At 36.0% G+C, this 26,845-nt stretch overlaps 4 protein-coding genes across 5 annotated transcripts; 2 read left to right on the top strand and 2 right to left on the bottom strand.

Annotated features, from left to right (window-relative positions):
* Positions 1-1,352: 1,352 nt before the first annotated feature.
* On the top strand, positions 1,353-2,241 carry LOC141820973 (ubiquitin-conjugating enzyme E2 5B-like). Its single transcript, XM_074708342.1, has 4 exons — positions 1,353-1,453; positions 1,546-1,673; positions 1,751-1,855; positions 1,949-2,241. Exons 1-4 carry the CDS (start codon positions 1,384-1,386, stop codon positions 2,090-2,092), a joined length of 447 nt encoding a protein of 148 aa, XP_074564443.1. The 5' UTR covers positions 1,353-1,383; the 3' UTR covers positions 2,093-2,241.
* A 1,417-nt stretch (positions 2,242-3,658) lies between these two features.
* LOC141820972 (peptidyl-prolyl cis-trans isomerase CYP21-1) lies at positions 3,659-10,103 on the bottom strand. 2 transcript variants are annotated; one of them, XM_074708340.1, is made up of 7 exons: positions 9,765-10,103; positions 7,688-7,766; positions 6,350-6,397; positions 6,056-6,079; positions 5,767-5,952; positions 4,168-4,243; positions 3,659-4,091 (listed from the first exon to the last, which is right to left on the bottom strand). In XM_074708340.1, the coding sequence occupies exons 1-7, from the start codon at positions 9,837-9,839 to the stop codon at positions 3,932-3,934; spliced, it is 648 nt and encodes a 215-aa protein (XP_074564441.1). In that variant the 5' UTR covers positions 9,840-10,103; the 3' UTR covers positions 3,659-3,931. The 2 variants fall into 2 exon arrangements, with proteins under 2 accessions (XP_074564441.1, XP_074564442.1); XM_074708341.1 differs by having other exon boundaries at positions 5,767-5,949.
* Positions 10,104-13,162: 3,059 nt separating this feature from the next.
* On the top strand, positions 13,163-18,493 carry LOC141820880 (endoplasmin homolog). The gene is made up of 15 exons (XM_074708241.1): positions 13,163-13,281; positions 13,414-13,540; positions 13,651-13,804; positions 13,920-14,000; positions 14,084-14,195; positions 14,313-14,439; positions 14,540-14,678; positions 15,283-15,400; positions 15,508-15,698; positions 15,858-16,073; positions 16,156-16,321; positions 16,419-16,560; positions 16,670-16,820; positions 17,470-17,874; positions 17,947-18,493. The coding sequence occupies exons 1-15, from the start codon at positions 13,215-13,217 to the stop codon at positions 18,196-18,198; spliced, it is 2,448 nt and encodes an 815-aa protein (XP_074564342.1). The 5' UTR covers positions 13,163-13,214; the 3' UTR covers positions 18,199-18,493.
* A 1,483-nt stretch (positions 18,494-19,976) lies between these two features.
* Positions 19,977-26,717, bottom strand: LOC141820863 (26S proteasome non-ATPase regulatory subunit 1 homolog B-like). Its single transcript, XM_074708221.1, has 14 exons — positions 26,487-26,717; positions 25,962-26,025; positions 25,718-25,823; positions 25,524-25,635; positions 25,275-25,443; positions 23,951-24,085; positions 23,538-23,881; positions 23,316-23,451; positions 22,887-23,135; positions 22,558-22,778; positions 22,068-22,326; positions 21,569-21,801; positions 20,961-21,477; positions 19,977-20,575 (listed from the first exon to the last, which is right to left on the bottom strand). Exons 1-14 carry the CDS (start codon positions 26,624-26,626, stop codon positions 20,240-20,242), a joined length of 3,021 nt encoding a protein of 1,006 aa, XP_074564322.1. The 5' UTR covers positions 26,627-26,717; the 3' UTR covers positions 19,977-20,239.
* Between the last annotated feature and the right edge of the window lie 128 nt (positions 26,718-26,845).

Genomic DNA, 26,845 nt, shown 5'->3' with positions numbered 1-26,845 from the left:
TTATTTTTTGTTATAGAAAAGGGAAAATTATTTTAAAAGAAAGGAAGGACAATAGCATTTATAAACTTACTCAAAGTTTCAATCATGTTACTTTCAACCTTTCATGGTGCTTTCCCTTGTTGCAAAAACCCAAACAAAAACTTGATGTCAGGAAATGCTGAAAAGGATTCTGGATGCAAAAGAACTTGTTGAAATTCGATTTTTGCAACCTTCCTGACTGTTGTATTTAATCAAGAGAAACATCAATCAATTCATTAGATTAGTTTAATCATCAATCAATTCATTTGATCTTACTACTGGTCCAGAGATCTTCAACCGAAGAAAAGAACATTTTCAAAGTTCACAAGATGGTAAGGATGGAGTGGTCTGAAATCAGACAAACAGCATGACAGTCAAATTCTCAGTAACGACTCATTGAGATTGAATGCTCCTTTCTTGTCATTCAAAGAAGTCAGCTCTCTGTCGGGTAATGAGTTCAGAGTATCAGTATCTACCAAGAATCAATCCAATCAGTTCAAGCACAGGGCCATCATGATTATGTAGACAATAGACATTCTGCTGTTTAGGATGCTCATGACAAGCACAATATATTGGGAAAATAATTCCTTTTTACCATTAGAGACAGCCATTTTCAGTTAAATTTTCTTTCTGTTAGTTGTTAAAGGAGGTTAACTTTTACCTTTATGCTGTCTTGTGTCTGTATTCTCTGCCTAATAGTGACAGTAAATTTCCTAAGATTTACCAATCCTAACAACTATCAAATATTTCTCCTTAATTTGGCCTGTCTTGCTTCTCTCATCTCCATTTATTGTCTTTCCATTACTTTCATTGATACTCTAGTGTATAACCATAATGAAAGATCCATCATGCTATTTGAAAGATTTTGATCTTAAACTCATAGGGATGTGTAGGTGACTAAAAGTTAGGTTCTTACCTTCCTCTGCTAAAGTTAGGTTCCAGTGGACTATAAAGTTTGAAGTTGGAGTCAATTGTTGGCCGAGTTGAACAGCAGATAGATACCTCAAGTTTTGATCTGAAAAATTTAGATCAGATTGAATAATCCTATCATAATGGTGGTCATCCAAAATAAAGAAGTTGAGATAGTAGTCCCTTTGGTCAAGATATGCCTTAAGAAAGATATTGATATGATTCTAGATTCCTGCTTTCTTTCTGCACTGCACTAACCAAAGCATCTAATGCTCAGCCCTCATTCTATGGTCCCTATTGTGACAATGAGCATAGCACTACTATCATGACACAGTTAACACGACAAAATTGTCGAAGGAACTTAACAAAGTCTCTTGCTATATAAGTAAAGCCAGTATAACCCCTTCAGACAAGTAGCAAAGCAAAACATTTGTCACCTACTCAACCAGTGGAGTCATGGCAGTGAGGAGAATCATCAAGGAGCTCAAAGACCTGCAGAGAGACCCCCCAACTTCCTGCAGTGCAGGCATTTTCGCGCCCTTTTGAATGAATAAGATTTGTTTTTTCTTTAAAAAAGGAAAACAATTGCCATGAGTAATGGAACTGAAATGATTTCAGGGCCTGTAGCAGATGACATGTATCACTGGCAAGCTACAATTATGGGGCCTAATGACAGTCCATATGCTGGTGGTCTCTTCCTGGTGACCATTCACTTTCCTCCAGACTATCCATTCAAGCCTCCAAAGGTATCGAAATCTCAATAATTTTACATTTCTCTTGATTCAGGGATGGATCTGATGAATTGGCTGGCTCGCATGTGAAGGTAGCATTCAAGACGAAGGTCTTCCATCCAAACATCAACAGCAATGGCAATATTTGCCTGGACATACTCAAGGATCAATGGAGTCCTGCTCTCACCATTTCAAAGGTCAAAGCATCATCTTTTAGTTACAATCCATAAGTTCGATCTTACTTGTCATGAATCTAACCTTTGTTTTTCATATTTGTTTGGGTATTGTAGGTGCTGCTCTCCATATGTTCATTGCTGACAGACCCAAACCCAGATGATCCACTTGTACCTGAGATTGCTCATATGTGCAAGAATGACCCCTTAAGATATGAGTCGACTGCTCGCAACTGGACCCATAAATACGCGATGGTTTAACTAAACCTCCTCAAGAAACTGAACGATTTCTGATTCTAAAGCTTGGATTTAATTGCGTCATGCTATATCATCAGGCTTCTTTCAGTACCCACCTTCATAGCATGTAATAAGTTTGAGCAAAATTTTGAATCAGTCATAATGTTAGAAAACTGTCTTATGAGTGTTACACTGCCAACATTTGAAGGAATTTCATGGTGCTTTCCCGTTGCAAAAACTCAAACAAAGACTTGATGTCAGGAAATGCTGAAAAGGAATTTGGATGCAAAAGAACTTGTAGAAAAGCAACCTTCCTGACTGTTGTTTTAATCAAGAGAAACATATCGATCAATTCATTAGCTTGCTACCAGTCCCGAGATCTTCAACCGAAGAAAAGAACATTTTCAGAGTTCAAGATGGTAAGGATGGAGTGGTCTGAAATCAGACGAACAGCATGACAGTCAAATTCCCAGTCTAAACTATTGTGATACCTTGCCAATAGAGATTGCATGTTCCATTACAAAAAATATATATGCTTTAAATGGCAATTATGCCATGATTATTTGGTAGGAGTGGCAAAATTCTTTCCATTTTATACAAAGACTATTCAAAATTCTCTGAATAGAGTTATGATCAAACATATTAAACCTTTTCATCACTTCCAAAATAAACACTGTGCGAGCTATTGAGCAATCTAATCTACAGTCCAAAGAAAAATAGGCTCCAATCTGGAGGTGCAACAAGCAAGGGGTAGTTTCTTTTAGATTAATTAATTCTCTCTTATAATCTTGGTGGAGTTTGAGGTGTTTAGTCACACCTTTAGTGTGGAACAGATGGAGTTGTCTTTCGGGTAGGCGTGGAAGTTGAGCCTCACTAGAACTGAGAGATGCGTCTGAAGTGTGCCTGACTGACTGTTAAGGATCTAGACATTGCGATTCTTGGAGGTGTTTGTTGGAAAACTATTGCAATTTAGGAGGATTGTTTGGGTATCTGAGAAGGTGAATTGGTTGATGTTTGTGAGTACATTTCATTTTTATGTTAGGGAATATATATCTATCTGAACCTAAGCAATTCTTGATAAGATTTGATATGATTTGAAATTTGGTTCCTTACACAGACAGTAACAACTCTATTTAGACCGAATGATTAATATAATTAGATACCAATTAAGATGAGTAGCTGTTGTTCTTCAAAATGTTCTTCTCTCAAGAAATAAATTTGTTGCTCTACGATACGGTGTAGGGAGTTGATATTTGAGGTCGACAGTTAGTTATCTGCAATTGACTTTGCCATGGTTAGAGATTCATGCATAATATTCTTTCATTCTTAAAGAAAAATGATGACATTGGAACCTAAATAACTAGCATGGAAGGGAAGTCATTTTAGTTGATTTGACTCTAGGTTTATGGTGTGATAAAAATTGTAATATATGAACGATATAATATTCAGTGTTAATATAAATTTGAATAAATCATTTTTTTATTTTACAGTTATTTTTAATCTGAATCTACTTGATTTCTTTCCAAGTGCAATTGGCTTCAACAGAAAATAAACTATTTATTCAGCTTGAAATTCTTCTCTCAATCAGTAGAAATGGACTTGAAGAAAAGTAATTCCAGTCTTCCGAAAAAATAAAACAAAACAAAACAAAAAAAAAACATTCAGTTGTTGATTCAACAATTTTAGACAACCTGATGCTGCTGAACTCGGTGGAATTAACAAAAGGGGCATGTATACTACACATCTCCTACCTTAACCGTGGTAGCACAGGAAGGGTGGATCGAGGAGGTCGAAGTCTTGGAAGTAGGAGCATAGGAACGGCAAAACTTTAGTCGGTAAGGAAGTGCAAATACATACAACTCCTCATTCATCTACCCATTGGTCCTTTGGTATTTCTCCCGAATCGACGATGATAACTTTCTTCCTTGGCTTCCCATTGTATGTTCCAGCTCCTCCCTCGATCGCAAAGACTGTATCCATACCTTGGATAGCCCTACCAAAGGCTACATGCTCCCCGTCCAACCTAGAATCACAAATGAATCATAGTCGAGAACTAACATGTTGGTAAGTCTGCTGTCTCAACTTTTGTTGGTACCTACCAGCTCGCCTTGACAGTAGTTATGAAGAACTGCGACCCATTTGAATCAGGCCCTGAGTTCACCATAGAAACGATACCTGGACAGTGTGGGCAAGAGTTTTAGTTCTGAAATTCACATTGACAATGAAGCAATAATATCTTAACCATGAAACTGACATAATGTCAAAAACAAGATATAATCTCAAGTAGCAATTCTAGTTATCAAGGATGATCGATCAAAAAATAACTGTTCATAGTTGTGAGCACACTCTCAACTATTACCAAAGAAGAGTCTAGGTCCGCAAGGATAGACACTATTAATTTTCCCTTTTTTTTAAAAAAAAAAAACATAGTAGTAGATTCACTTCTCTGTGAACAAATAAAAAAGGAAAATTTTTCTTAAAGTAATCCACGATTAGATTATCAATTTTAATATAATAGTTCAGATAGAATTCAAGTTAGAACCTCAAAATCATTACAGATATACTCAATTTTTTTTCTTAAATCATGCATATCCTTTATCCAAACAAATCCATCTCACAAATCCACTCAAACGCTCGTGGCGTTAAGGATGACCACTGCCATGTACAGACGTCATATACCTTAACCATTATAAGCCTTTTGAATTTAACTCGGACGATCAACATCTTTTACTTAATACACTAACCAAACTAAGCAACAGCTGGAAGAAATCATTGTACCACAAAGGAAACATCATAATATACTGATTATTTTATTTGAATCTCCAGCCAACCATAAATGCATCTATTTATGCAACAAATAGAACAGTAATTTAAACTTATGGAAAGATGAAGGCTAGGTAAGATGGAGAGAGCCTCTTTGTACTTGAACATCATGTAAGAAAATAGAATGCAAATGTTGAGATGAATGTATGAGGTTACAAACAGAGATGTTAAAAAGATTTAATTTGTGAAATGGTTGTCTGAAATTCCAACAAATGATATATAATACAAAATAACAATGGTTTGAACATATTCAAAGACGAACCATGAGTTCTAGTTAGAAAAGTTTAATCTAATAAGACTAGACTTGATGTGAAAAGGACAAATGGAAACCAATTAATATTTTACTCTACAAAACTTGGGAATAGTCAAAATGCCACTGCTATTCCTAAAATTACGGCCTCAACTGAATATAATGCTGAAGATATGACCTACACAGAGCTCACTGGTGAAAAGGTATGTGCAGCAAACTTCAAGTATTTGGGAGTTACACCCTCTATTCTAGAATGCTTTTAACAACTGAATAAGTAAATGTAACGAACATAAAAAAGAGGACAATATTTAGTGTTCCCTTCTTGTTATCGCATTTCTCCTTTAGAATTTCATTCCAAAAGAAAAACAGTGTCAACAAAACTAGATAAAAGAAACAAGTCTTTCCTTCCACTTGTATTTCAATTACATAGAATTCATTAAATTAATTCATTCACGATTAAATATTTAGTTTCATTGAGTGACAAATACAAAGCTCAAGGGATATGATTTCACCATCATTTGAGCATCAGTCAAATTATGAAACAATAGATGCAAAAAACTTAAACTTCTATTAGTTATCATTGCTATATACCAGTTTGATGACATCAAATCAGAACAGTACACACCTGCTCTTGAATGCTTGACTGAAAAGTTTTCATCAGGGAAAGTACCACCATATATAGATTCACTGCCCTTACCATCACTATTAGTGACATCACCGCCTTGAATAACAAACCCTGATATAATGCGATGGAATTTGGTTCCCTTATAATGAAGATTTCTTCCACCAGTGCCATTTTTCTTTTCACCTGCTACCAAGATTTAAATGGCACACAACATTTAGAACTCTCATAAAAATATAACAATATACATACGTTGATGCAGAAGAACTACTGATGGAAGTCCAAGATATACCTGTGCATAGAGCTCTGAAATTTTCTGCACTAGCCAGGAAAAAGGGAAAAATAGACCATAAGTTGACATGTTAAACTTGGCATGAAGAAAGACTAATAAAAATACACAATTGAACTAGAAGCAAGAAATGTGAAAGTGCAAGTGATGATCAAGTTTAAAATGTGTCAAACTGAAAAAGAGACACGAAGAGATGGAGTTGATAGAAATATATCATCAGCTTGATGTTGATACAAATATATCATGAGCTTGATGTTGAAAACCAAGCAAGCAAGACAGATTTCTAAGATACCATACCTGCAGTTTTTGGCACTACTTCACCATATAATCCTATGACAATCCTACCTGCATTGACAATTGAAACATGAAATATTCATGAAAAAAATGTAATTGGGATCGTGGAAAAAGTGAAGAACATGAGAAATAAGGAAGCCCTGCCACGCCACATGATTCATATCTTTGATAACTAGAACAAATAACAAGACAAGTGTTTCTAAACCATGAATAAAAGTCAAGAGTAACTTGTGTATAAGCTATGGACACACCAAAAAATGGAAAAAAAAAAAAGATTAATTATCACCAAAGCTTTTCCTCAACTTTCAACCAAATAAATTATTTCTATGGCAACCCTCCATCAACTCTATTTGGTGTGTCATGTGAGCATAATTCAATAGGTTTGCCAATAATACTAACTTCATTATAACTTGCCCATAGAAAATATACAAATAACAAAATCAGGATGTAAAAAATGAAGAATAGTTGGTGCACCTAGGGAAATGCAGGTAGGAGGTTGACTAATTTCAGTATATAAACCTACTGACATGAGGAACACGCTTAGGCTTACAGTAATTGTGCTCGGTAAGTAGAAGTATGACAACGGTACAAATGTTTATAAAAAATAGATTAACCAATGACTCTAAGATGGTCTTAAAGAAGAATGCAAAAGTGTAACTTCAATCAAAAAATAACTTGCTTTAAATATTCCATTTTTTCAGGGCTCTCTATAGAAGTTAAGATAGATATATAAAAAAAGGGCAGCTCGAGGTCCTGGGGAAGATCTATTGTACGCAGTATTAGCCTGCATTACAAGAAGTTGTTTCTACGACTCGAACACGTGACCACCAGGTCACACGACATCAACTTTACCATTGTGCCAAGGCTCCCCTTCTTGAGACAGATATATGACCAACCAAATATCAATCCAAAACAAAAACCAAATATAGAGGTAAGAAAGTGTAAATATGTCAATTACAAAAAAAAAAAGAGAAATACAACTTGCTTTAGATATTCCATTTTTTTCATGGCTCTCTATAGAAGTTAAGACAAATATATAACCAACCAAGTATCAATCCAAAATAGAAGCCAAATAAATATAAATTGTAGGGGTGAGAAAGTGTAAATATGTCAATAATGGAAAAGAAAGAGAAATAGAACACCTGAATCCCAAAAAAACTGTGATCACTACTTTAGTTCAAAGGATAAAGGAAAGGGTCTTTTAAATTTTAATGGTTGCCTGACAATGGTAAGTTTGTGACGCATAGAATGGGAAGAGGAATATTAACAATAAAAACAATCCCAAGTTCAACTGAAGATACATAAATTTAATTTTAGACCTAAGCTTCATATTTGATATACCTAAATGTTGGCCATCAATATCAACATCCAAGAAAACTCTATGAGTAATTTCAGGTTCTTTTTCCACCTTAAATCTTGCCTGCATACAAAAAAAAGTGAAATTTTAATTCTTATGACAGATAAGATGCAGAAGCTGTGCCCATGAACCTTTCCAAAAAGTAGTAAATACTAGCATCTGTAATTGACAAAAAAAGTAGTAATCATTTAAACTTTAAACAAAAGGTAAACAATGTAAGGATACTAATGATGAAGGTTTGGGCACCCAACTGAACTGAAGATTTAATTGGGCAAGGTTTCATGAACTAACATCTTTTGAATTTGCTCCCCTTTTATTATTTTCCTTTTTCTTTGTCTTAAAATACATTTCTTTCTTAACAAATATCTATTTTCTGGTTAAGTAGGAATACCGTTATTTTCTTCCTTGCACTCAGTTAATACCTTTTCTTCCTTGGACTTAATAAATCATTTCCTTCCTGCCCTCGATATCAGAAGAAGGAAATGGTTTTCTGTTCTCTCCTTGAAATCAAGGAACAAAAACAATGTCCATCTCCATCTAGCAAAGAGAAATCACTAGACACACTGCTTTATTTGAGTGAGGTGTCTATAGGGCCCCCAATAATTTATAAAGCTAGCTATGTGTAATAGGCCAATGGATATGAACCCTGATTGAGAGCAGGGGGAATGACCAGGTAGGTGCTAGAGGAAATTGAACACAGGAAATCATTGGTTTGGTCAAAGGAGGGCTACTCCAAGGGTAGTATTGAAATAAATGAGCAACCTATAGGAAGACCAACAACCCTTTGATCAAACTATGGGACCTAATCCCCTATGGTGACAGAGGAAAAGCACAATCAAAGCAATAGATTGTAACTTTGACACAAGGTAGTAAATAGAACATAGAATTTTTCTTTCTTAAAAAACAACTCTATAGAAAAAGGATAGTAAAATTTTATATGTAGTATATGTAATCCTGCCAATTAGGAAATTACAAATGCAGCAGGAGTAAGAAAAAAGTTGAACAAAATGAAAATTTTCCAATTGAGTGAACCATGGTTTCTATGAACATATGTCAAATTTGCTCCCTTCAGATGCAATTTACAGGGGAGCTTCTTTTCCATCCATCAACAGCAATGAGTGTCTAATCCAATTCAAGAAGGAATTCAAGTGAAAATTGCATGGCAGGTCAACGGTAAAGAAATTGTATGTGCCTGATGCATCTGAAAAGTAGAGTACCTTAAAATTGACCATTTTTCCTCGATTATTCAAAAAAAAAAATGGAGTATTAGACACAGAATTTGGATAACTTTGAAGTTCAAAACATTTGGTTGGAAGAACCAACGGTTCCTGACCAGTTCTGAGTTGCTTATTTTCATCATGGAAAAAAAAATGAAAAAATGAATGAAGAGTAACTCGGCATTTTTCTTATTAAATTTAAGGCTTTTTTTAGCATTAGAGACCTTCCATTTCAGGGGTTGTTTTTATCATTGCACAGTTTCGAAATGTACTTCTTCACTGAAGATATAAGTGAGTACCCATACATTTCATTCATGTAACTATTTTTTCAGTTGAAGGACCGACAAACTCTACAAGTGAATCTGTAACATAATTTATCAGAGTCGGGGTAGGTCATTGTCTGAAGACACTTCAGCGAAGACGTCCCAAGATGCTTGAAGACATCAGAAAGTAAAAATTGTAGGAATGTGCATCATGAACTTTTCTATGGATCCCTGACGCCCAATTGCACTTACAGTATCAGTCCTTAGCTGAGAAAAAGAAAAGTAAAAGAAAATAAATAAAGTAAACTCGTTTTCCGATAGAACGCTAGGGCTGGTTCACCACCAACAACCTCATCAAGAAAAACCAAGATTCTCTCAATCAGAAACCGCAACTTTGCAATTTCTAAGCCGCCTAGATCTTATCTCACACGCAAACAGAAGCCAATTCGAACAGTCATCGCATGTTAATAAGGGAGCCACTGATCCCAAAGACCAAGAAGATGTCAAGATCCATTAAGATAACGGGAACCAGATAGCGGAAGATGAATCGAGGGGATCAGAAACAGGGGAATGGAACGAACCTCCTTATTGATGATGGAGAACCCGAGAAGGATGACGGCGAGGAAGACAAACGCGATGACGGTATTCCGGATCATCGCCGCTTAAGTTCGCCACCGCCGACCCTGCTCCTCCCCGCAAACCTTCGTCGCTTGCGTTTCCTCTCCGATTGATTCCCACTCCGCGACGGCCCTGCCTTAGAATCTGCCACCCCCAACAGTTGAGGCTTCAACAACTAACTAAAGATCTACTGATCTACTGTATCTTCTTCCGTCGCCATTGTTCGCTCTCCCTCTAGCTTTCTCAGCGCGAGTGGAAAGCCGATGCGATCTGTCGGTGATCACTGGTTCCGTGGCACGCTCGACTCGAGTCACAGGCTCATCAGATTCGACCTTTATTTTATCTTCCAGATATATCCTGAACTTAATCCGTTTGATTTTATTTAAAAAAATTCACAGTCCGATGACCTAACATCACTCTGAGTTTTCAGAAATATTTAAAATAAGAATTGAATTCTCTTAGAAATTCATCATTTCAACCATTTTAATTCAATCGTGTGGAATCTACACTTCTTTTAATTCAATCGGACCTAGGACATCCACTTGAACTCCCATTGTGATTATGTGGCTAAAAAAGAGCTCCATCCAAAAAATTTCGGGTGTGAATCCCTCCTTATTATTATTTTTAAAAAATAAAAATGATTTTATATTAATATTTATTTTAAAAATAAAATAAAATCAAGTTGTTGCTGTTAAAATTAGTCATTGTTCAATTACTAATTTTTATTTTTTTTCAATTATTAAAAATTACTCATTATAAATTATTCATATACAAGTAAAGAAATTAGAATCTTTCTATAAACATTGTCTTATCAATCATGTAAATATCTTCATTTATTTCAAATGATTGAAAATCGGGATCGATTTAATAAATCTTTGATCCATAAATTCTAGATAAATAAATTGATTGAACATGCCGAGGATATACATGAACAAATAATACTTTGGCTATATGAGCAATGATAAATGGTGCATCAAAGAGCTTAAAGTTGTTCCGACAAAATACAGAGAAGAAAGTATTTGAACCGAGATCGTAAAGTCGGACACGCTCATCTTTTCAATGCTTACTTTCTTGATGAGCCAGTATATTCCAATGACATATCTCGACGTCGATTTCAAATATAAAAAGAGTTATTCCTTCACATAATTAATGTATTAAAAAATCAATTCTAAATATTTTCAATAGAAGATCGATACCACAGGAAAAAAAATTATCGCCAATTTAGAAATGCACAATGATTATTTGTCAATTGATGTACAGAGTCCCTGTCGACCATTACGATGAGTACCTATGGATTGTTAAAACAACTGTCATCAAATACTTATTCAACTTCTACCGATGTATAATTCAAGTGTTTGAGACCCAATATTTAAGAAGATCAAATGCTGTTGACATCCAACACTTACTTGAAATGCATGAACAGAAACATGACTTCCTTGACATATTGGGCAATCTTAATTGTATTCATTGACAATGAAAAAAATTATCCTGTTGCTTGGAAAGGCCAATTTATTCGGGGAGAGCATGGCGTCCTAACAATTATCCTTAAAGCAGTCAAATCTAAAAGTTGTGGATTTGGCACGCCTTTTTTGAGATTGTAAGGTTGCATATTGATATCAACATATTTAATGAATCATCTTTATTCAATAACATCTTATAAAGAAATGCATCAGAGATTAATTTTACGGTTAACATTGTACAATATACAAAAGGATACTATTCAACCGATGGGATATATCCGGAATGAGTTATTTTTATCAAGAGATTTCTATGCCTCTAGGATTTCAAGAGAAAAAATGTTTAATGAATAATAGAAGATTACGAGAAAAGATTCAAGCGAACATGGGGTGCTCTAATTTTGATGGACAATGATTAAAGGTCTAAGATAATTTTAATATAAGGATAACTTGAAGGAAATTATATATACATGTATTATTTTGCATAAATAATTATTGGAAATGAGGGAATGTAATAGTCAATTAATCCGATGCCATCATAAATATTTTAAAGCTCCATCCAAAAATTTCAAGAATACTTAATTGAACATATTCATGCTACTATATTATGGATTATATGATAGTCAATTATATCATTATTTTTGAGTCGACTTGATTGAACATATTCATGCTATGATCTCTATTAATAAAAAATAATTTATTAATTATGATATATTTAATTATATTATATTATTATATTTTATATTTTTGTACAGTGCTATTTATGTAATTCATTTTTGATTATTAATATCATTTAATACTAGTAATTATATAAATTTTAAATTTTATAAAATTGTAATTATATTTTGTATAAAGAAGTTAAAAGTTGTTTGGAAATTTTTTAATAATAGAGAAATACATAATTTTGTTGACCTGATATTGATATGACATAATAGAGAAATAAAACATAAAGAGCTTTCACTACAGATTAAATATTTGATTAAAATTGAATCAAATCGAATTGAATTAATTAAAATTAAATTAAATTAAAATTTTTAAATAAATCAAACCAACTAAATTTTTAAATAAAAATTAAATAAATTGAATCGATAAAATATCGATTAATTTAGTTTTCGACCAAATTAACTGAAATAATTAAAATTTTTAAATATTATAAAAATTTTATCAATTAATTAGAGATTTATAAATTTATTTACTAGAATTTATAAATTATTTTTTAAATTTAGATTAATTCAGTTTATTCAATTTAATCGAATAAAAAATTTTAAAATTAAAATCGAATCGAATTAACTGAATTAAAAAAATAATTAAAATTTTAAAATAATCAAATTAAAATTTTAAATTTGATCGATTTAATCGATTTATTTAATTAATTAAATTTTTATTTATCCCTTACTAGTTTTTTATATATAATTTTATTTTGAAAACATTTTGCATCATCATAATATTATTCTACGTCAAACAATAAATTCGTCCCATGGGAAACTCTCTATTGACTCAGCCCAAGTTGAACGAATTGCAAAACTACCACCGCGAATCCACGTCGAAAACCCCGGGACACCCAACCGCCTGCTCCCACGTGTCTCCCCGATAGAAACATCCAGAAACCTCATCTTTCGAAATTTACGCCGATCGTCCGTCATCTCCAGCACAGAGATCCAACGGTCCACGTCCACCGGTTTACTTCCTATAAAAAAGACGTCCAACGGGCCCGACCACGACTGGACTCCACAAATCACAATATCGCACCACGTCAAGGGCCCTTCGGTATGCCACTTTCAACCTGACACGTGGCACAACTTTTATTCCGTCCGTCCGATCTTCCACGTGGTGAAATCGACGTCATCCCCTTCGTCGAAGTCAAGTCACCGTTGTGTAAACTTAAATACACACGAGAGAGCGGAGGGAGATCCACACCTCAACGACGACGGCGATTTGTGACTGAAGCAGCACGCGATGAGGAAGTGGGCACTCCCTTCCGCACTCCTCCTTCTCCTCCTCCTTTCCACCGTCCCCGATCAAGGTGCTTCATCGATCTCGCACTCCGTGTCACCGATCTGATCTCTCCGACGCTTCCTCGATCCATTTTTGTTTGTTTGGTGTGGTGTTTAGGGTTTTACGAATGTTTCTTATGTGATCTTTACGGATCTCGTAGGGCGCAAGCTTCACGCGAATGCAGAGGACAGCGAGGATTCGGATGAGCTCGTTGATCTGCCGAAGGTGGAGGACAAGCTCGGGGCTGTTCCCGGAGGGCTGTCGACTGATTCGGATGTTGCCAGAAGGTGAGTTTTTTTTGCCTTGTTGATGGATCGAGCTGCTGGCCTTTTTTTCCCTGCTGGATCTGTTACGTTATGTTTTGGCTGTTCGCTTAATGTCTCGTGCTTTGTGATAGAGAGGCAGAGTCGATCTCGCGGAAGACTCTGCGGAGCAACGCTGAGAAATTCGAGTTCCAAGCTGAGGTTTCTCGGCTGATGGATATCATCATCAACTCGCTGTACAGCAACAAAGATATATTTTTGAGAGAGCTTATATCGAATGCTTCAGATGTAAGTTGCTAGCCCTTTTATCTCCCTTTTTTTCTCAGTCTTCTCAACGTTAGTTGGCATCTTGTTAAATTCATATTCATTAAATTTGATCTGTTTTCTATTTTACTTGATTAAGGCGTTGGATAAGATCAGATTCCTTGCACTTACTGATAAAGAGGTCTTGGGTGATGGTGATAACACTAAGCTTGAAATCCTTGTAAGTAGCATCTGACCAAGCATTAATTGCATTTTAATAGCAGAATGAATGCTAGCAATGCTTTTGCTTATACTGAAATGCAGATGAAGTTGGACAAGGAAAATAAGATCCTCACAATTCGAGATCGAGGTATTGGAATGACAAAGGAAGAGCTGATAAAAAACTTGGGGACTATTGCCAAATCTGGAACTTCAGGTATTTTTGTAACAATCATTGTTTGTATGAGTACTCTAGCTTTTGATCCAACAGCAGAATGAACTTTGATTCAACTGGAGCACACAAGCTTACAAGGGTCGATGTCTTTGTATGCAGCATTTGTGGAGAAAATGCAGACAGGAGGCGACCTGAGCCTCATTGGACAATTTGGTGTTGGTTTTTATTCAGTATATTTGGTAGCTGACTATGTTGAAGTAATTAGCAAGCACAATGATGACAAGCAGTAAGTTGATATACATTTAAACATATTGATATATTTTATTTGATTTATTGACGGTTTAATATGCTCGTGCTTTTTTGGCATGGTCTTTATAATCTTCTAGGTACGTATGGGAGTCCAAGGCTGATGGGTCATTTGCTGTCTCCGAGGATACATGGAATGAACCACTGGGTCGTGGGACTGAGATAAGGCTGCATTTAAGGGATGAAGCCAAGGAGTATCTTGAAGAAGACAAATTGAAGGTAGGTGTTTATTTTGATTTAAGTTTCTACCTGTTCTGCTGCCACTTTTAGATGTTATTTCCATAGTTGAACTTTACTAACTAATTATGACTATGCATCCATTATATCCAGTAAACCTGTTTGCCATTCATAACTATAACTCACTGCGCCTAGATATAATATTGTTGGGTTTCTATCCGTTCACAGCAGTTCAATGATCATACTTATTGGTTCATTGTCCTTTGACTATTTTTTCCGTATCATTTTTTACTATTAATGACTGGTTTCCAATTTTATAAACCTCTTAGCATCTACCTTTTGGTCTTTGATATAGCATGAATTACGATTGTAATTGCTATATATATATATATATATATATATATATATATATATATATATATATATAGGTATTTGTTGGAGATTTTGAACAAATCCTACCATATGGAGTATAGACCTAACTATCATAGATGAGTAAATCTTGGACATTATATAAAAAGTTGAATCTTAGAAAGGTCTGGTTGGTATTTTGTAATCTTTCTAATCTTAAATAGTCTGCTTGTGAATTTGTTGATGATACCATAATTTGCAGCCAAAACCTTAATTCTCAATTTCCTGTTCTTTGCAGGAATTGGTGAAAAAGTATTCTGAATTTATCAACTTCCCCATTTACCTGTGGGCAAGTAAGGAGGTAGATGTTGAAATTCCATCTGATGAAGATGATTCTACTGAGGAAGAAGAAACTGGTATGCCTGTGATATCTGCTTCTCACGAAATATATCTTTGTTTAAGTATGCTATCTATTTCTCTCCATATGGTGTTCTAAGATGAATGTGTTATGTCTTTGATACAGCTGAAACCACCACTTCAGAAGAAGAAGAAGAAACTGATGAGGATGCTTCTGAGACAAAGCCAAAGACAAAAACAGTGAAAGAAAAGACTTATGAGTGGGAGCGTCTTAATGACATGAAAGCTATATGGCTTCGTAATCCTAAGGAGGTTACGGATGAAGAATATTCAAAATTCTACCACTCTTTATCAAAGGTAATTTTTGTTCTTTTATATACATACTAAGAACCACTGATTTTACACTTAGATTTCAGTAAAGAAATAGTTTACATGCATGCAACTCTAGTCTAGCTATCTAGTGAAGTCATGCTTGAAGATACATCACAATTCTTAATATGCTGTACTTCTTGTCAGGATTTTGGTGATGAGAAACCATTGGCTTGGAGCCATTTTACTGCTGAAGGTGATGTCGAGTTCAAGGCTTTGCTTTTTGTACCTCCCAAGGCTCCTCAGGATCTCTATGAAAGTTATTACAACAACAACAAGTCCAATTTGAAGTTGTATGTCAGAAGGGTTTTCATTTCTGATGAGTTTGATGAACTTCTGCCTAAGTATCTTAGTTTCTTGAAGGTTAGGAAATTGAAATGTTAAACCACATCTTGTTTCAGATTTGTTTAGTCAGCAACTTCATCTGCATATTTTATGGGTGCAGGGTCTTGTTGATTCTGATACTTTGCCGCTTAATGTCTCACGAGAAATGCTCCAACAGCACAGTAGTCTAAAGACAATTAAGAAGAAGTTAATCCGGAAGGCACTTGATATGATCCGAAAAATTGCAGAAGAAGATCCTGATGAGTTCCATAACAAAGAAAAGACAGGTTTGCCTGTAGATGTTTCTGTATTTGTTTGCAGTGTTTTTTTTCAACAAAAACATTAAATTTCTTCATTTTTATTTGATTTATTTATGGTTAATAGATTCAGAAAAAGAAATTGAAGAGAGTGAGAAGAAAGGACAGTACACCAAATTCTGGAATGAGTTTGGCAAATCTATCAAGCTTGGAATCATAGAGGATGCTCATAATAGAAACCGTCTCTCAAAGCTTCTTAGATTTGAAAGGTTTGTTTCCATAAATTTGGCTGATCATGTATGGTCTCGTTATAATCCTCAGTTTAGTTCTAGTTGCTCTGACTATAATCACATTTTGCTATACATCTCTTAATTGCAGCACAAAGTCTGAAGGCAAACTTGCCTCTCTGGATGAGTACATCTCTAGAATGAAGCCAGGACAAAAGGACATATTCTACATAACAGGAACTAGCAAGGAACAATTGGAGAAATCTCCATTCCTTGAGAGACTCGTGAAGAAGAATTATGAGGTTAGTTGATGCATTTAAGTTGTGTGCTCATGCTGCATATATCTACGACCTTATTGGATGAATCTGACTGCCATCATCAGTTTTTTCGTAATTCAAATTGGATTAATCTCTGTCATGGTGATAAGATCAAGATTGTGATCTGCTATCCCATTTTCTGGATCTATGATTTCTTGAATTCATTGCTGTCTTCTTCGGTCCATTGTAGATCATTTTGTGATCAGTTACATTTTGCTCGAATTGACTGTTGTTTAAAAGATTACATCCTCCTATGCCCTTTTGCATTTTGACATGGATATTTATAATGAATATTTTTGTGATCAGTAGTGGGAATTACTTAATGCTTTGGGAATGTTTTTTTCATGGATTTACTTAGGTAATAGGTTGAGGAGGAAAAAAGGGAGGGAAGAGCTTGTAACAAAGAGTTATACATAGATTTGCATCATGTTATTATGTCGCTTAGCCTACTACTACCTTTCCTATCTTTCCATCCAAGTAAACTCACTGTTATTTCCACCTTTATTCATAAACTTCATCCTGATTCACTAAAATTTCCCACATTCATCCATTATGTTATAATCTGGTAAAGGAAATGCTTGTGTTTTTTCTTGCTCTTTTTCAAATATCTAATTTTTTGCCAAATCTTTTCAAGGTTATATTCTTCACTGATCCGGTCGATGAATACTTGATGCAATACTTGATGGACTATGAAGACAAGAAGTTCCAGAATGTGTCGAAAGAAGGTCTCAAACTTGGAAAAGACTCAAAACTGAAGGACCTCAAGGAATCCTTCAAGGAATTGACAAACTGGTGGAAGGATGCTCTCTCCAGTGAGAATGTGGACTCTGTCAAAATAAGCAACCGGTTGGACAACACCCCCTGTGTGGTGGTCACCTCCAAATACGGATGGAGTTCAAACATGGAGAAGATCATGCAGTCTCAAACCCTCTCTGATGCCAGCAAACAAGCTTACATGCGCGGCAAGAGGGTGCTTGAGATTAACCCAAGGCATCCTATCATCAAGGAACTTCGCGATCGAGTCGCCCAGGATTCAAAGGTGTGAAATCTTTCTAATACTTTGTTTTTCTGCCAGTGATCTTTTTTATTAATAATATGCATTCTCGTATAGGATGAAGGTCTGAAACATACAGCACGCCTTGTATATCAAACTGCCCTAATGGAGAGCGGTTTCATGCTCAGTGATCCAAAGGATTTTGCCTCCAGCATATACAAATCTGTGCAGAAGAGCATGGATATCAGCCCTGATGCAACAGTGGAAGAGGAAGACGATGCGGAGGAACCCGAGGTTGAAGAGAAGGAATCATCAACCAAGTCAGATGATAAAGAAGACCACGATGAGTCGGTGAAGGATGAATTGTAGATTTTCTAGGCGCAATTAAAAAAAAAAACAGCATGAACATCGTCCTGTCGCAGGTTTTGATAATTCCAACTAGGGCAACCCAGAGGATAATGAGCGGCTAGAACTATCCATTTTATGTGATAAAATCACAAACCTTGATTTAGATTTGCTAATTTGATGGGGAATGTTTGTGTTAATTTAAGTCCACGCACGCTGTAACTTCCCTGGTAGAACTCTAGTTTATTGTGAGCGACTATTAGTTGATTGTGAACGCTAGTTTTTGTTCTATGATCTATTATGTTTTGTTTGGCTTAAATGTTTGCGTTTACACAAGATATTTTGATTTCTTCCTTCAATAGAGGGTAAGGAGAAAACAAGTTTGTTGAGAAATTATAAGGACATCAGAGTCCAACAAACAATCAAAGCCTAGCTACCTAAGTCGATGATCATGGGATAGCGGTTCGAATATAATCGACTAAGGACGCCAGGTCTAAAATGATTCTCCCACCATTCCATTATAATGAAGAAGCACGACGCTGGAGGAGGTAAATCGACTAAGGACGTCATTTTAAACGGCTCCACACGGTCGATCATACAACCATCTGTGAGGAAGTAAATCGAGAAACTATAGTTGATCACGACGTTGGAGGGTATTGCCTGGCTTCGCCAGGATTCGAACCCTTGCCCTCTTTTGCAAGTCTGTTGCGTCGTAACCAACTCAGCTATGCCCCGGGAACGTCAGTTCCATCTTCGATAGTACGGAGAAGCTTGTTTAATTACTACAATCTCGTGAGCTTTCTCTACTTGGTCCAAGAGAACGACGGGCGCTACACATACGGCCTTAGCCTCGCTGCCACCGTCTAACTGTCCGTCCACCTTTATCTTCAACAAACAAACAAAAAAAAAAATCATCCCACAGCGATCCTATACGGTTGACTTCATAATTATCTATGAAAAAATAAATCAAGAAATTACAATTAATGACTACGGACAGGATATTACCTTTTTATCAAGATTCGATCCTTGTCTAGTTTACTACCCCACATGCCGGGAGTGCCATCTTCCTCTTTAATTTTATGATAGGATTTTGAATGTTGATGAATAAATCATTAATTAATAGGATAACAAAAAAGTTATGAAATAAAATATGAATAGTTTGCGGCCGCCAGTGTATTGTAACGCAACGCGCGCACGCACAAAAAAAACAATTTAGTAAAGATGAAAATAAAATGAAATATTTTGAAAAAAAACCATTTTGCAGAATTAAGCCTAACATTTATTTCGCATTGGATGGTGTATTAAGCCTAACATTTAATATTTTTGCAGAATATTATATCATGGGGAAAAAAAGGAAATAGAAATAATCGATAAATGTATGTAAAATATTTATGCAATCTTCGAACACTAGATGATACTAGTGTTAGAAAATAAATTTTAAAATTCAATTTTCGATTATTTTAATTCATCTTTTTTATTTATCTGGGTGAAAAATCATATCGTAGAGCATGGGTTATTAGTATTCATTACTCAATTTCGTTTGAAAGATCAAACCAAACAAAAATTTTACCTTGCCAGGAACAATCATTCATACCCTTCCCTTCTATCACCATGGTAGAGCTCAAGTGTTAGCAACACACAGGCGGTTGACAACCATAAATTTAAGGAGTAACAGCTAGCAGTCGAGGCCAGTCTAGAAGGCATTTACGACAATTGTTTCCTCTTACCTTCTTTTCCTTCAATGAAGTAAATATCGATCTACTAGATTCATAAATATGCTGATAAAGCAAAGAACTAATGAGTTACAAATGCGAGCAACGCAGATAATTAATTAAAATTATGTGTCCTACCAAACACATGGTCCTCTGTGACAAAGAACTAAAGGGTACTTGGTTGTCGAACGATTCTAATGGTGTTCCTTTCACCTATGAATCCCACAAGAACATTCCCAAAAAAATATTGACAACAGAAGAAAACAAAAAGGATGAAACGGAATTTGTGTTTTGAGGCCATGCCATGAACTATTGTTCGAGCTGTATTGTATTCGAGCAAGGTCATGATTTGATCAACCACTGTACTCGAATGCTTGTGGCGGCTGAGGCTCATCGTCAACTGCCATCGCTGAAGAACCCGATCCCTGCTGACCTGTTGAAGCTGCTCCAGTTCCAGCTGCATTGGGAGGTGCTGTTGTCAGTGCATCTGAAAGGGTGAGTACCTCCGCTTCCGAGGGCTGCAGATCCTTTAAGAGCACGAATCCGGAGGGCGCTAACTTGACAGGTATATATCTGCTTCCCTCGAGGAATCTGATGTACTTTTCTTGGGCCGGGACGATCCTTGCTGGATTTGTCAAAGTCTCGTAAGACAGTTCGGGCTCCATTTTCTTTTCCGCAGCAGTCTCCACCTAAAATGCAAGAACAATTTTGGGTAAGTTATAACTGTTTTTCCTCATGGAGTTTTATTTTTTGTATACAAAGGGCGAAAGTAAAATCTGAGAAGCTGATAATTTTAAACTCCAACATTTGTTAGGAAAGAATTTCACATAAAAAAGAGGTTAACCTTCTTAAAAATTAAACTGCTGCATAATGTACACTAAATTTGCTAAGTTGCTCTGAGTATGACAAATTTAATTAAACCTGCTGGAATTGACTCGACAAGAACTCAAGAAACTTCATATAAAGGATTGATAATGAATTTTGAAGGGTTCCAACAGAATGAACCTTTATTTTGTTGCATTAACACCATAAAGATGGATACTAACATTCTAACAATATACGAGAAGAAGTTACCTGCATTGCATCAGCATCCTTCTCAGTAGATTTACTAGGCTTTGTAGAAGGTGAAGCACTTGAGGTATCATCATTCGACAGCTTCTCAGGAGCGCCTTTATGTTCAGTGTCCTTTTTCACTCTCGATTTTGCCTTAGCTGCTGTTGACAGAACAGCTGTAGGCATTTTGACTGCTGAAATTGAGGTCGGAGGTGCAGTTGGGCGAGGGTACTCAAACAGTGAAGGTTTTGCGTTCGATAAGAACTCAAATTTTGGAACTTTCAGATCATAATTAAGTCCAATAAAAGCAGTCGGGGAGAACGCAAGGCTTATGAAGTAGAGAAGGGGATACCAATACCAAAACTGGCTAAAAACAGCAAGTCCAACTACTGCTGTAATTTTATCATGCTTTGTTTTAGACAACAGTCTGATGGTTACGTTCCTTCCACCAGCATCAAGAATTCCAGAAGCCAATATTGCACCCATCTTGCTCATCGTATCTTCATGCTTATCAAGAATTATTTTCTCCAATTGCCGCCTACATACATCAAGAAGATTTAGAATATACAGTGAAGGCAGTTAATTACCAGATATTTCAACACAAGCCTAACATAGGAATCAACAAGTACCTGAACGTTCCGACGCGAGAGTCACAGGATTCATTAGTTTGGATCATAACCATGGCCATAGCTATGAGGGCTCCTTGGCGGACAAAATCCACAACATCAGATGTTAGAGGCTCCAGCAAAGAAATGGCCTCACTCAAACCAGTACCAGCACAAGAAATGCCAACTGCTAAAGCCGCCCCATAACGAACATGAGGATTGTAAGACTCAGACAGCAAGGAAACAATTCTTGGGGTCTGCAACATCCAAATGTTATGACTATAAAGTACTATAACTAAGGTAATAACAAGTACATTAGGGATATCGACTACAGACAGAAACATAAGCACAGATTTGCAATTAACATCATTAATCAGAAATAAATGTAGGTGAAGGACCAAAACATAGATATTTTGCAAGCAAAATGTCCTGCATGTAGTTAAATTTGCAGAGTTTGCTTCTATCTTGTATCCAAGATCTATTAAGAGAGTAGATGTTAATTTAAACAATTAAACTAACTTGCCTGTTCAGGTTCGGAGTATAAAACAAATCCCAGGGCCAGTACAGCTGTCCTTCGCACATCATCACTTACATCTGAGACAGCAAAATGAAGTAACTGATGGATGGCCTTGTTGTTTGCTGTCCCCCTATAAGCTAAAGCCAAGGCATACATGCCCCCATATCGAAGTATAGGATCCTGATCCCTCGTCATTTGTTCAATCAAAACATCCGCCTCCTCTTCCCTTCCATAAACTGTCAATGCAATTCCAAGAGATAAGCCCCTGTGAAGAAGAATACAGATTAGCATACAACTGATACAATTTATGTAACAAAAAAAGATTCACTTTTGGCCAGATTTGAGACTCGCAGAGCATAAACATGACATGCCTTAGCAGAATTAAGATTTGTTATCAAAAAGCAAAAACAGATATACAGATTACAAGAATGAAATATATGAACTAGTCAGACAAACCAAATCATAACATTTAAGAAACCACACAAAAAATACTTACCGAATGATCTTTTCATGTTGTGTATCATGTGCATATGCAAGCATTTCACTTGCCTTCTCACTTGCAGTACCAACCATGAGCAGGCCCATGCTGATGCCAGCAGCTTCACCAGCCACAGCATTATCTGTATAGAGCACATTTTTGACATCTTCATATATTTCCTCATCTGCTGTTCCTAAAGCTGCCAAACCAAGACCTAGGCATGCTCCATGCTGAATAACCTGTGGATATAGATTATTAACATATCTAATGAGACAGGTCAAAAGATTTGATGCCTGCACTGATGAATTTTGAATCTAGTGTTTGTAGAGTATTGCAAACAAAGGCACCTCAGCACTAGTATTCTGTAAGCTTTCACGAAGAAATTGTTTGATGCCTTCTCCATGGTTAGCATGAATCAGTCCTAAAGCAAAAAGTGCACCGCCTTCAGAATAAGGACTACCACCACCAACAGCACCACTTTGAGGCAAATATGGGGCCATTAGTGACCTCCCTTGCTGCAGATGACCTCTGTGAATGACCCCTAATCCAGCAGTAGCACTGAACTTGGCCCAGTTTGTGGCTCTGCTAAGCCATTCCTACCAAGAGAGAATCAAGAAAATGACACTTAAAGCAAATGCAAAAAACATAGAGAGAAATTATGATATATGGTTGTGCTGGAGTTTTCTTTAATCAAAGAAGATTACTTAATAAAAAAAATAGATCAAGTAAAAGAAATCAACAGGATCTCAGTGGCATACACTAATATATTTTCATACCAGATTTTCTCTAAGAAAAGTGTCAACAGTTGTTCCAGCATGCATTATTGCATTGGCACATATTGTCGCACTGTGGCACACACTGTTTCTCATTTCCACTGACTGCTTTATCGTTTTAAGAATCAAAAGGTCAGACCTATCAACAAGACACAATGATATCAATTTGCACATGAATGGGCAAGCATCGTAATGGTATCAATAATGAAAAATGTTAAGTATTACCTATTCTGACTATATAAGAATTGTAAAGTCAATTGAATTGATGTTTCTCCAGATAATATTCCTTTTATCTTTGCAAGTCTTTCATTATGTGTGGTGTCTACTTCATTGATATTTTCTGCAGTCCCATTAGCAACATGTGATTCTTCAATCATGTGAACATCCTCTGCACCTGCACTTGCATTCCCATTCTGTGAATTTTGAGTGGATGACACTTGATCAGGGCTCACATGATCAATAGTTTGAGATTTGGAGTCTGATAAGCGGTTCACAACATTTAATAGGAATGCTTGGTGTTCATTTTCCACGAGATCGAAAGCTATCTGAAATGCAAGAAGTGCATCCTCCTATACAGAAAAATAAATCACAATGTCAGACTTGCAATGAAGGACAAAAATAACATTATAACTAAATACCTTGTTCCCTGATAGCAACCGCTCGAAAATGGTCGCAACAGCTTCTGGTTCATTCAAAAACATAAGACACTGGCAAATGCTTAAATAATCAGGAGAATCCAACCTCTGATATATCTTGATGAGCAGACGGAGAACCTGCAACGTTAAAAAAAAACAATTAGATAACTTATCCCATATCCCTTTGAGCAATGCATTGTCACCTGAAATTCAAAATGAATCTCTAAGACTTGTTATTCAATAGATCAGAATTTGTGCTCACAGCAAACCAACTCTCATATGGGGAAAAAAAAGATTTCCTCTTTGTTTATGCCCATGCAATTAATTTTCTTGTCAATGAGTGAAAAACAAATACGTGCATCGTGAAGCAAAGGTCATATATTTGTTACAGTGAGGATGTTACTACACTTCATGCCACCATGCAAAATGACAGGAGTTTTTTCATAACTAACCAATCTATCAAATTAAGTGCCAGAACCTCTCATACATACTTTCGTGCTAGAAGAATCGTGAAAGTAATCCAAGCAGATTGATCATGAACAACAAATTTCCAATTAAAGCTTCACAGTTCATGCCAGAAACAAAATGATATAGCTTTCTAAAAGATTTCCATTTCACAATCCAACCAAAGAACCAATATGAAACATTATGGAACAGAATGTGCTCCTAGGATTCTACAAAATCATTAAACAGCATATTGAATGTAGTTAAGTTCATGTTTGTGTATCGGGACTATATATCGCCAATGAAACCAGATCAAATTTTGATGAAGCAGCCATGTTTGTCAATTAAAATTTGCATACACTTATTTGTATATTATCTCTCTGAAAATTTATATCATTAAAACTGCATTTTTCTTATCAGCATTAATGTGTTAATCCCACCTATATGAAGCTGGCTATATGATCTTCTCTCTCCATTGAACTCAATGCAATACTACATCATAACATCACTTGAAATATTTAGATGTCTCAGATAAATTTTTTTTAATACATTTAGAATTTCTTTGAACTCCCTCTGCCATTTACACCTTCAACTCAATTAAGTCAACTCATCTAAATATGTATTGACAGCCCTTGAACTCCCTTGAACATGTTCATGCAATCTTACCCTATTTTTTCCTCGTTTTATCATTTATTAGCACTCACATAATTACTAGTGTAGTACTTTTATTTAATATTTCTTTTACCAAAGCATGGAAAAAATGAACCTCATAAAATATCATCAGATTCCATATTCAACACAATATAGAATCAAACTCACAGATATGTGATTGTAAGCACATGAGCAAACTTATTAGAAACTTAATGTACAAGGATAACATTACCTCACAGCGGTATTCCCTGTGATTGACAAATGAATGTGAAAGCGTTATGCAATATGAAAGTGCACAATGAATATTGTCACTTTGGGCAATTGCTTCTTCAAGCTTATCTAATCTCCTACATTCAATTGACATTCCCATGGCTTGCTGGTATTTGCCATCTGAAATGCACCTGAATCAATAAAATGAATTAATGATTTAACAATAGACAGTAATAAACAAACATCGAATGTGAAAATTTTTCTAACATACTTGTCAAGCATCCTTTCCACTATGCCCTCCAACCTTGGATCCATTTGTGATTCATTTTTACTTGTTTTTGTGCCTCTAGACTTAAGAGCAGCATACTCATCTAGTGCATTGGCTAAAAGAACAACAATCTGAATTAGACTTGAAAACAATTGGATGAGAACAATGCAATCCAATCACTTGGCCCAAATCATTACCTAACAGAGTATGTGCATAATCAGAATCTTCTGATACATCAAATAAGGATCCAGCACCAAGGGCATACGACAATGAGTCATTAAGCTCTCCAAGATAGTAGAACACCTTGTCAGGAAAACTAAATAAGAACAACTAATAGAGGGGAAAACTAAAATGACAAAAGTTAAAAGTCAGTAGCAACAAACACTTTATCACCAAAATTTAATTTTTAAAAAAATAAAGAAAGAGGGATCACAGCATTACCTTAGAGACAACCAACGCAGCTAGTTGCCTCTGATCAAACTCCTCGTCTTCGTATAAACTTTCACTGAAACATATGATGCCAACTGAGTGATACTGTTCGCAAAATTTAGTATGAAAGAAACCAAACCACGGTAGGGAATTATTTCTTGACAACTAATTATCCTCTAAGTTGCATAACAATCACATACTTCCAAGCTCAAATGCGGTTCATAAGCATCCTATAATTTTTTTTTAAAAAAAATGAAAACCAGAATCCCAAATTCGACCAATTGTCAAAGGATTCAAAAATTAGGTTTTGGAAGCCCCCATAGCACCTTCCCTGATCACATCCTCCGGCAACTTTCTGATGATTCAAAATACCCCAAAACACCAAATTTAAAAAATAAGTAAAGGACAAACCTGACGGAACCACCAAATCTGTAACCCATACCAAAGCCCTAACCATGGCATGAGCGTCACGAGAAGGAAAAGAAAAACCAAGAGCAAAAGGCAGAATGAGGGGGAAAATAGCGCGAGGAGGCTCACATGGTGGGCACGCTAGTGGAGATCTCGGGCCAGAAGAGGTGGACGAGGGAGTTGAGCTTGTCGAGGGCGTGAAGCTTCAGCGCCGGGTGCGGCTCGTTGAGCATCGCAATAAGGCCGCTCGCGGAGCTCACCACCGCCATCTCCGGTCCTTCCGATCTCTAATCGCCGCCGCGACGCCGGTGCCGTCGTAGATCGCAGGTAAAGAGAGTAATCGCTTTTACTTGGAGAGTCGGCAACCTAAGGAGGAGAGAAACTAGGCCGATCTGTCTGTATATATAGAGAGACATTAAACACTCTTAAATAAATAATTAAATACGTTAATATTCAGAAATTTATTTTAAAATACAATAAATCATTAA

The sequence above is a fragment of the Curcuma longa genome, unplaced genomic scaffold, assembly GCF_044706935.1.
Source record: "Curcuma longa cultivar G26 ecotype Majalengka, Jawa Barat unplaced genomic scaffold, ITB_CL_G26_1.1 utg8573_np1212_1322966_RagTag, whole genome shotgun sequence".
Classification (NCBI taxonomy): Eukaryota; Viridiplantae; Streptophyta; class Magnoliopsida; order Zingiberales; family Zingiberaceae; genus Curcuma; species Curcuma longa.
This window is presented reverse-complemented; position numbering and strand designations above follow the sequence as displayed.

Excerpts from the sequence above, each read along its gene's own strand:
- LOC141820973 (XM_074708342.1), top strand. The coding sequence starts at position 1,384 with ATGGCAGTGAGGAGAATCATCAAGGAGCTCAAAGACCTGCAGAGAGAC. Across the intron at positions 1,674-1,750 it reads ATCCATTCAAGCCTCCAAAG|GTAGCATTCAAGACGAAGGT; the intron begins GTATCGAAATCT and ends TCGCATGTGAAG. Across the intron at positions 1,856-1,948 it reads CTGCTCTCACCATTTCAAAG|GTGCTGCTCTCCATATGTTC; the intron begins GTCAAAGCATCA and ends TGGGTATTGTAG.
- LOC141820972 (XM_074708340.1), bottom strand. The coding sequence starts at position 9,839 with ATGATCCGGAATACCGTCATCGCGTTTGTCTTCCTCGCCGTCATCCTT. Across the intron at positions 6,398-7,687 it reads TATTGATGGCCAACATTTAG|GTAGGATTGTCATAGGATTA; the intron begins GTATATCAAATA and ends TTGTCAATGCAG. Across the intron at positions 4,244-5,766 it reads AGTCAAGCATTCAAGAGCAG|GTATCGTTTCTATGGTGAAC; the intron begins GTGTGTACTGTT and ends CACACTGTCCAG.
- LOC141820880 (XM_074708241.1), top strand. The coding sequence starts at position 13,215 with ATGAGGAAGTGGGCACTCCCTTCCGCACTCCTCCTTCTCCTCCTCCTT. Across the intron at positions 13,541-13,650 it reads GATTCGGATGTTGCCAGAAG|AGAGGCAGAGTCGATCTCGC; the intron begins GTGAGTTTTTTT and ends GCTTTGTGATAG. Across the intron at positions 13,805-13,919 it reads TTATATCGAATGCTTCAGAT|GCGTTGGATAAGATCAGATT; the intron begins GTAAGTTGCTAG and ends TACTTGATTAAG.
- LOC141820863 (XM_074708221.1), bottom strand. The coding sequence starts at position 26,626 with ATGGCGGTGGTGAGCTCCGCGAGCGGCCTTATTGCGATGCTCAACGAG. Across the intron at positions 23,136-23,315 it reads CTTTTCTTAGAGAAAATCTG|GAATGGCTTAGCAGAGCCAC; the intron begins GTATGAAAATAT and ends CTCTCTTGGTAG. Across the intron at positions 21,802-22,067 it reads TATACTCCGAACCTGAACAG|ACCCCAAGAATTGTTTCCTT; the intron begins GCAAGTTAGTTT and ends TGGATGTTGCAG.